Genomic DNA, 9,068 nt, shown 5'->3' on the forward strand with positions numbered 1-9,068 from the left:
CAGCAACTTCTTCCTAGAAACATCACCAAAGGCACAGGAAGCCAGGGCAAAAATGAACTATTGGGATTTCATCAAGATAAAAAGCTTTTGCACAGCAAAAGAAACAGTCCACAAAACCAAAAGACAACCGACAGAATGGGAGAAAATATTTGCAAATGACATATCAGATAAAGGGCTAGTACCCAAAATCTATAAAGAACTTATCAAACTCAACACCCAAAGAACAAATAATCCAATCAAGAAATGGGGAGAAGACATGAACAGACATTTTTCCAAAGAAGACATCCAAATGGCCAACAGGCACATGAAAAAGTGCTCAACATCGCTCGGCATCAGGGAAATCCAAATCAAAACCTCAATGAGATACCACCTCACACCCGTCAGAATGGCTAAAATTAACAAGTCAGGGAACGACAGATGTTGGCGGGGATGTGGAGAAAGGGGAACCCTCCTACACTGTTGGTGGGAATGCAAGCTGGTGCAACCACTCTGGAAAACAGTATGGAGGTTCCTCAAACAGTTGAAAATAGAGCTACCCTACGACCCAGCAATTGCACTACTGGGTATTTACCCCAAAGATACAAATGTAGGGACCCGAAGGGGTACGTGCACCCCAATGTTTATAGCAGCAATGTCCACAATAGCCAAACGGTGGAAAGAGCCAAGATGTCCATCGACAGATGAATGGATAAAGAAGAAGTGGTATATATACACCATGGAATATTATGCAGCCATCAAAAGGAATGAGATCTTGCCATTTGCAACGACGTGGATGGAACTGGAGGGTGTTATGCTGAGTGAAATAAGTCAATCAGAGAAAGACATGTATCATATGACCTCACTGATATGAGGAATTCTTAATCTCAGGAACAAACTGAGGGTTGCTGGAGTGGTCGGGGGTGGGAGGGATGGGGTGGCTGGGTGATGGACATTGGGGAAGATATGTGCTACGGTGAGCGCTGTGAATTGTGTAAGACTGTTGAATCACAGATCTGTACTTCTGAAACAATAACGCAACATATTTTAAGAAAAAACAAAAGGAAGAAGATAGCAGGAGAGGAAGAATGAAGGGGAGTAAGTCAGAGGGGGAGACGAACCAGGAGAGATGATGGACTCTGAAAAACAAACTGAGGTTTCTGGAGGGGAGGAGGTGGGGGGATGGGTTAGCCTGGTGATGGGTATTGAGGAGGGCACAATTTGCATGGAGCACTGGGTGTTATGAGCAAACAGTGAATCATGGAACACTACACCAAAACAAATTATGTAATATATGGTGATTAACATAACAATAAAAAAAGTAAAAAAAAAAAGATGGAATCACATACATGAAAGTGCTTTGAAAACCATAAAGTGCTTTACAAATGCTGAGTTAGGCAGAATAAAGCATTCTAAAACAACCACTCTAATGCAAATAACATTTTATTTCATTTGAAATACCTAATAAACTCAAAACAGAATATTTTTGCCTGAATACTCAGATTAGTGCCTTAATTCTGCATCTCACTTAAAGTGCAGGGACCACAATTTCACATACAATTCTGTTTGTTTAGGCTGATAATTTTAGGATTCCTTAAACATCAGTTGATCCTTTTAAAAACAAAAGCTTATGGGCAAATAAACTTGTTATCCCAATAAGCTTTTAATGACAGACTAGATTTTGGATTGTTCTTTTTTCTCAGCCAGGAATTTAAGTTGGCTTAGGTAACTGGACAAAGACTTACTCTGCTTTTTGTTTTTGGTTTTTAGACTGCTGGAGAATCTTGATGCCCGTCTTGAACAGCTGGTCTCCTTCATCTGTGAAATTTTTCTTTGCTTGCTTTCTTACTACATATGGACAAACAAGGAAAAATAACATGATTTTTATGTTTTATATTTTTAAAATAATGTGCTGCCTTATTAGTTTGGGTTTTGCTCATGAAGGGGTTCAGATGAGCCTCCCCAAAATGTGCCACTTTGGCATGTGGATTATTTTGAGCTGAAGCTAATCAAGGCCAAAAAAGACTCAGGAAGAGCTTTTTACCTCCCCCTTAATTGCCTCTAAGAGTTTAGATAGAGAGCCTGGTCCAGGAAGAGGGTTATCACCAGAGATAACTATGAAGAGTATGGGCTAGGTGTGGTAAGGCGAGGGGAGGTTGGCAGGCATGTTTATTCAACTTCCTCTCTGCCCTATTGTCTCTGCATGGTATCACAATCATTTGTTTACCAAACATTTGCTCTTCCCATCTTCCTGTGAATTGTCTTCCTTCTCTTTGAAGCCCCAGACCCTTACCTCCTTCTTAGCTCAGGATAGCTTATAAGCCTCAATTGCCCATGCATATGAAATTAAATTTGTTTTCCTCCTATTGATCTGTCTTATGTCAATTTAATTGATAAACCAGCCAAAAGAACCTAGAAGGGTAGGTTTACACTACCTTTATACTCCTTATTTTTTAACTTCTGCCTTTCAAGAAGATCACCTTGCTTTTAGTCAGAAGGTGGAAGCTACCTGCAAAAACTACCCTCTTCCTGTCTTCTGTGAAAGCGTCTTGTGGAGGGTGGAGGAGATAGAAACATGCTTCTGATGGTAGGAGGGAGAGAGATGCTCCCAGTCGGGGAAAGAGATGCAAGTTTCTGCAAATACAAAGCAGGACGCAAGGCCTCCAGGGAAAGGGGCTGTTTGGTGTACCCTAAAGAAAGGATCTTAGACACCACGATCTCATCTCTCAGACTCCTTTGTCTGATCATGGCCTATAAACCTTAGAACTGTAAGATTCTAAGAGAACATGAGGATGTGAGCAATGGGCATCTAGAAAAATAGTGTGCATCCAGGACTGGAGGAGAGAATCTCCCTGAAAATTTTGCTCTGCCCAAGGCTCCTTCCTCTTCCCTGACAGCCTTTCTAAGACCTTGGGAAAAGACACAGAGAGAGTACCAATAACAACTTGCCTTTTGGGGATGGGGACTCAGAATTAATTTTATAGGATTTAAAGAATGTAAAGAAATGGAATTTTACCTGCTATAATAATGATATTTCTCAAACATTTATATAACACATTACAATTTTCAAACCACTGTCATCAGTTTACAGATGTGGAAAGCTATTTGGAGGGACAGTCAGCTTTACAGCCTCCATTCTATCCCCAGGGTGCACGTGCACACCCCCACCCCAATACTCTTCCACATCACAGCACAATGCCTCTTGAAGTCCATTATGACACTCAGTGAAACCTCTGATTAGGTGAGCCATGCCTGAAACCATTTTAAAAGTGGCATTTTGAGATTTGATGCTTCATTAACAAGACCACAAAAATCTTTAAGTGGTTCCTGTTTTTCTTCTTCCTGACAAACCATCAGAGTTGTTCAATTTCTTTTTTAAATTAAAAAATGTTTTTAACTTAAAAGTTAATTTGCAATTATTTTGAATCCTTCAAGTTATCCAATCAATTCAGTAACATCAGACACTTTTAGCATCTAAATTCTGCTTTGAGTTATATGCTATCTATAGTCTTGATTAAAGAGGAAAAATAATGGGAATAACCTACATATGAGAAATGATTTACCACTACAGATTTCTACCCATGGCTTTTATTTGTAATTCTTTTTTTGGCTTCCTAAATGTATTGAAATAAAGTTTTCTTTACTATAAGAGGGCTCAACGATCAGATAAAGTTACCTTGACGACACTTTAATTTCTTTTTTATGTTTAACAATTTCCAAACTGGGGGAAAGCACAGTCAGGAAATGACTCGAGGAGACCATTCTGAGCCTGATGTAAAGGACCTTCCTGAATCTGGAATCCTCTGAACAGCCAACTAGTGGATGCCTGTTGTTCTGTCCTGATAAGGGCTCAAAGCTGACTTGAGAAGTGGTGGGGTGAGCCTCAGGAATAAAAGAGGGCAGAGTAGGTACGCCAGAGCACTATTTCACACAGCAGCAGATATGGGAAGTGTCAACTAGATGAATTTGTATTTCAGTTTGTCAGAGACATAATTTATAGGGAGTTCTTGATATGTTATTACTTCTGCAGTCTTAATTATTATTTTATGACTACCTTGGATGTTGTTTCAGGCTGAATTGTGTCCCCCCTAAATTCATATGCTGAAGTCCTATCCCCCAGTATCTCAGAATGTAACTTCATTTGGAGATAAGGTCTTTAAAGAGGTGATTAAGTTAAAATGAGGTCATTAGGGTGGGGTCCTAATCCAACATGACTAGTGTCCTTATAAGAAGACAGAGAGACATCAGGGCATGCAGGCACTAAGAAAAGGCTATGTAAGGACACACTGAGAAGGTGGCCATCCATAAGCCAAGGAGAGAAGCCTCAGAATGAAACCAAACTTGCTGACACTTTGATCATGGACCTCCAGCCTCCAGAACTGTGAGAAAATAAATTTCTGCTGGTTAAGTCACCTTACCTGTGGTATTTTATTATAATACCCTTAGCAAAGTAATACAGATGGCAACTCTGGATCTCATGGAAAACAAGCTGCTCCTTCTCCCTGCGGGAAGGGATGCACCCAGCTCAGCTTCCCATGAGATCGGTGGCTACCTTTTTAAAAAACAGGAAGGACTGGGTCGCCTAGGTGGCTCAGTCGGTTAAGCAGCTGCCTTTGGCTCAGGTCACCATTCCAAGGTCCTGGGATCGAGCCCATATCAGGCTCCTTGCTCAGCAGGGAGCCTGCTTTTCCCCTGCCTGCCACTCCCCCTGCTTGTGCTTGCTCTCTTCTTCTTTGTGTGTCAAATACATAAAATCTTAAAAACAAAAAAAAAAAACAGGAAAGACTATAATTTCTCACGGTCCCCCAATGTCTCCAGGTGCTGGACATCTGACTTTCCTAGGGAGCTGGGTACCCAAGTAGCCCACCTCTGACAAGGTCACTTTCTCATGATTATACTCTAGGTAGGCAGTTTAGTAGGTAGACCTTCCATGTGTCCAGCAATCCCGGGACCCAGCTCACCTCTCTGTGAGATGATGGGAGAACTGGGATTCTGTGCCTTCTTTTGCTGACCCTCCTACTATAAATTTCTCTATCAAGTCTATTCCTTAATCCCTGTCACTTGTGGAATTCATGAAGAATCCTCTTGTTGATAATGAACAGAAGCAAAGCTTTGGAACAAAAAGGGCCCACTTGCTTGCTGCAGATATTAAAGAAAAAGAAAAGAGCTGAAAACAACTTATTCTCTGTCATTCATACATTTACTTGTCCATTTAATTGGTATGAATTGAATACTTACCATGTGTTAGACACAAGGCTAGATGTTGTGTTTCCAAAGATGATGGAGACGCTGTCTCAGCCTGGCAGTGGAGACAGACAGGTTTACCAAAAATTACAATGCCATGTGGTAGGTACTCTGTAATAAGGCACTGTGGGAGTACAGGAGTCTTCTTTGTAAGCAATAGAAACGTAATCTGATTGACTTAGGCAAAAGGAACTTACTGGGAGGCTGTTGAAAGCTCATAAAATCAGTGGGGTCGGTCAGGAATCAAAGTTCTCTGGAAGCAGAGACAGATGCTGCTACAGGGATGGATTGAAATCCAATCCTTTTAGGATCTTCCCCTCTTTGCTCCAGACTCCATGATGATTCTGGTGGGTCTAATTAGGGAAGACAAGGCTTCTCATTACATTCCTATAAGAATGTATTCACTGGGGAACACTTAATTCCTCAAAAGGAAATTGGGATGGTGAGAAAAGTAAAATGGATGATGGGAAGCTGCCAAACAGCACATGCCCACTTAAGCACCCTACTCTCGCTAAGGGAAATAAAGAAATCTTCACAGATGAACGGACAATTTAGAGAGTTCTTGAAAGGTAGATAGGAGTTTGTCAGGCCAAGAAGACGAAACTGGCATTCCATTTGGAGGAAACAATCTACACAAATGAACCATGGGTATGAAACAATGAGAGGGGCTGGTGTGTCCTAAATAAAGAGTGAGGGCTTGAGGGTTATGTTTGACCATGTGGTCCAGGCTGGCTGTGTGAGTAAGTGATACTGAGGGGAGTGGAGAGAGGGGTGAAAAGGGAGTGGGGGAAGTGAACTGAGGTCATTGTGAAGGTGAAGGCAAGTTCGATAGGAGAAAGAGAAGGAGAAGTGGCAGGAAGGTGGCTCTGATCAGACAATTATTTTGGAGTTTGAAATTATATTGATGAAATATCTCTGCATGTGGCTGGTAAATGACTGATGAGAAATAGACACAAAGATTATTAGAATTGAGGAGGTTTAGCAATTAAGACAAAGTCTTCCATATGGATATTTAGCCCCTGCAGGGTACTGGTGGCCTCTAGCCATTAACTGATTGATGTGAGGGTAACAGCCTAACCCCTTGCCTATGGGAAGGGAGAAATCCTCTAGTGCAATTCACTCTTTTTTAAAAAATATTTGTTTATTTCGGAGAGAGAGAAAGTGTGAGTGAGAGAGAGCAGCCGCAGGGGAGAGGGGCAGAGGGAGAGGGAAGAAGCAGACTCCCCGCTGAACAGGGAGCCCGATGTGGGGCTCAATCTCAGGACCCTGAGATCATGACCTGAGCTGAAGGCAGACGCTTAACCCACTGAGCCACCCAGGTGCCCGCAATTCACTCTTAAAGCCCTAAACTTCTCCTGAGACCCTATCTTTGCCCAACTCCTTCCCTTGCCCTTCCTGCATTCCTCACTCATTTCTGTTTCACATATCATAAACAAATACCATTTAAATCATCTAAAATAACAAAAAGAAAAAGAACAATAGATTCATGATTTTGAATCTCAAATTATAGTTACCTCAAAAATGACATAAAGGATCATTGAAAGTTAAAGGAATTAAAAATTAAGCTAGGAGATGAATGTCTTTTAGTCTGACTAAAAATCAGGTGCTTTCAACATTAAAATGATAGAAAGAGATAAAAATGGGAAGTTCTTTCCCTTCCAGAAAATCTTGCCTACACAGACACTGTATCTTTCTTACTTAATTTCAATTGAATTTGATATAAACCAACTTCAGCATCTGATTTTCTGAATAATGCATCAGAAGAGCTCTTCACATTTGCCCTTATTGTGTGCCAGGAAGATACAAGATAAGGAGGGAGAATCATGATCCATTACTAAAAATAACATTCCATCTAAAAAAGAATGACTCAGCAAAGAGTTTAGTCAGATAAAGATGTGATCAACTCAAATGCACTTGGATAAGAGCACAGAGATTTACAATAATCAAGTTTATTCACAGTGTCCCCAGATCATTGTTGTCAAACATAAATACCTTCACTGGTAGTGCTAGGAAATAGTAGACAAATTGTGTAATAAGTAGAAAAAAATTCTCTCCTCAAATATCTACTAAGCAAAACTTGAAATAACAAGGATTCGGACTTTCAAAGACTAATTCACTGCCTAAAACACTTAATTTAGGAGAAAGAAATATGGTTTATAAAACAAGTGAAGCATCAAAACCAGTAATTATGGTGTTAAAATAAAAGCTAACGTATAAACCACCTAGGCACTGGGCAGTTTTTTTTTTTTACTGATGGTTAAGAGCAAGTGGATATTATCATTCTTGTTTTACAGATGAAATGATATAGGCACAGAGAGGTTAAGTAACCTGCCCAACGTCATATAGTTGGTACCTGGTAGGCAAGGATTCAAATGTAGGCAGTCTTGCTCATACTGCTTCTCAGAGCTACACAAAATGCAGAATTATGTGAGAAACACGAATTTACTATCAATTACTGAAAAATTTGAAAAAAAATGGGTCCAAAATACATTAAAAAATAAATTTATTGTAATTTAAGTATTTTAAACAATGGGTTGTTTATAGTTACATTTCTTTTATCGGACATTATTGAGAAATGTCTTTCATATAAATCATTTTTTCCTACTAGATGAGTCATATCCCTTTTTATCTTGACTGTTTTATGATGGAAACCTGTCTGAAAAGTATACAATATATTCGTCCACCTTCCCCAACAGAAGATAATGAGCATGATTTAACCTGGTCTTGATGATTCAGATCATCATTATGCACAGCTGATCATACCCACTCCAGTTGGTTTGGACATCATTACTTAAGAAGACAGTACTTGTGGGAGACCTTGGATAATGGGAAGTCCTTCAGTAATGAGTGGGAGCAAAAGGGACAAGAAAAAGATGGTGACATGTTGTATTCAAGGCCCTCTGGGGGGTGAGGGTACCTGCAGTCTGGGTAGATAATTAGCAGCACTTGCTAATTTTCATCACCTTCATTACTGTTTCCCAAAGAGTACATGAGATAATTTTAAGTGGTACACACACAAACTTTAAAATTTTGACAGTTAATATACTTAATATATATTCATCTATAGATTCTACTTGTCACAAGTGATACTACTTTTTATTTTTTCTCTAAAAAATTAACCATGAAAAAAAATTAACCATGAAAAAAAATTAACCATGAAATATTTCAAACATACAAAGAAATCCAGAAAACATATCTCAGCGTAACACTCCTACTTCACACAATTTAACAGATGGTAACATTTTGCCTTGTTTGTTTTAGGTATCTCTCTAAGGAAACAGAATGGTACAGACATGCTCAAAGCCTCCTTCCAACATCCTTTCCCCTTGTTCCCTCTTCAGAGGTATCTATTATCCTGAAGTTGCTACGTAGCTCTTTTACTACATATATGTATCCAATATTATTTCCATGTTTTATATAAATAGCATCATACTATATATTCTTTTGCAACTTGCTTTTTCACTTTTTGAGATGTATCTGGATACAAGTAGGCTTCATTCAATCATTTTAATCAGGGCCAACTGGTCAAAATTCTTTGTGTGAATAGACCAGTTTATCTATTCATTCATCCTTATTTATCCTACTCATTCCACAGATATTAGCTTTTTCCATTTCAGTGTTACCAAAACCAATTCTGCAATGAAAATCCCTGCACACATTTTCTGATACAGATGTGTGAGAATTTCTGTAGGATATATTTCTAAAAGTACATGTGCTGAGTGTAGCATATAGAAATCTTAAATCTTACTAGATATTACTATATTTCTATTTTTTAAGATTTTATTTATTTATTTGACAGAGAGAGACACAGTGAGAGAGGGAACACAAGCAGGGGGAGTGGGAGAGGG

General features: G+C 39.4%; 1 protein-coding gene across 10 annotated transcripts in view; it reads right to left on the minus strand.

The window, feature by feature from the left end:
* SEL1L2 (SEL1L2 adaptor subunit of SYVN1 ubiquitin ligase) overlaps positions 1 to 9,068 on the minus strand; it is a 159,449-nt gene that overhangs the window by 88,370 nt on the left and 62,011 nt on the right. For 9 of the 10 annotated variants that reach the window (XM_073878412.1, XM_073878411.1, XM_073878406.1 and 6 more), the window contains exon 4: positions 1,722 to 1,824. The exons of the other annotated variant lie outside the window; for it this stretch is intronic. In XM_073878412.1, the coding sequence (XP_073734513.1) occupies positions 1,722 to 1,824 (103 nt within the window). The remainder of the gene's footprint in view (positions 1 to 1,721; positions 1,825 to 9,068) is intronic. 10 annotated transcript variants of the gene reach the window in all.

Source organism: Callorhinus ursinus, unplaced genomic scaffold, assembly GCF_003265705.2.
Source record: "Callorhinus ursinus isolate GAN/ISIS: 27379988/994484 unplaced genomic scaffold, GSC_fseal_2.0 scaffold29, whole genome shotgun sequence".
In the NCBI taxonomy this organism is placed as follows: Eukaryota; Metazoa; Chordata; class Mammalia; order Carnivora; family Otariidae; genus Callorhinus; species Callorhinus ursinus.